The 347-nt window shown below is 64.6% G+C and overlaps 1 protein-coding gene across 1 annotated transcript in view; it reads left to right on the top strand.

Annotated features, from left to right (window-relative positions):
- Positions 1 to 347, top strand: part of ARHGEF18 (Rho/Rac guanine nucleotide exchange factor 18) — an 87,594-nt gene extending 87,247 nt beyond the window's left edge. Inside the window, exon 27 of the mRNA XM_008050859.2 lies at positions 99 to 347. Within this exon, the coding sequence (XP_008049050.2) occupies positions 99 to 265 (167 nt within the window). The 3' untranslated portion in view covers positions 266 to 347. The remainder of the gene's footprint in view (positions 1 to 98) is intronic.

Below are 347 nucleotides of genomic sequence, written 5' to 3' on the forward strand. Positions count from 1 at the left end.
GAGCCTCCAGCCCCGCCAGGTGAGCCCAGCCCCCAAGGCAGCAGGAACACTGCAACACCCAGCAGCTCTTGACAGCCCGACTCCCCTCTCTGTTCCAGACACCTGCTTCCCCATCCCAAGTCCAGCCCCAGCTGATGGCCCTCCTGAGGGCTTCTCCCTCAAGGCAGGGGGCCTGTCCTTCCCACCTGTGTCCCCCTCTCTGCTGCCGGCCACACCACTCGCCACCAAGGAGGAAGCTACCAAGGAGGATGTCATCTTCTTCTAAGAGGGCCGTAGCTCGAGGTGCAGACCCCTCCCTGCCCCGTCCACGCTCCATACTCTCTGGGATCCCCCGTGGGGTCACTGTG

This window comes from Carlito syrichta, unplaced genomic scaffold (genome assembly GCF_000164805.1).
Source record: "Carlito syrichta isolate Samal-C Ts95f unplaced genomic scaffold, Tarsius_syrichta-2.0.1 Scaffold153894, whole genome shotgun sequence".
NCBI lineage: Eukaryota > Metazoa > Chordata > Mammalia > Primates > Tarsiidae > Carlito > Carlito syrichta.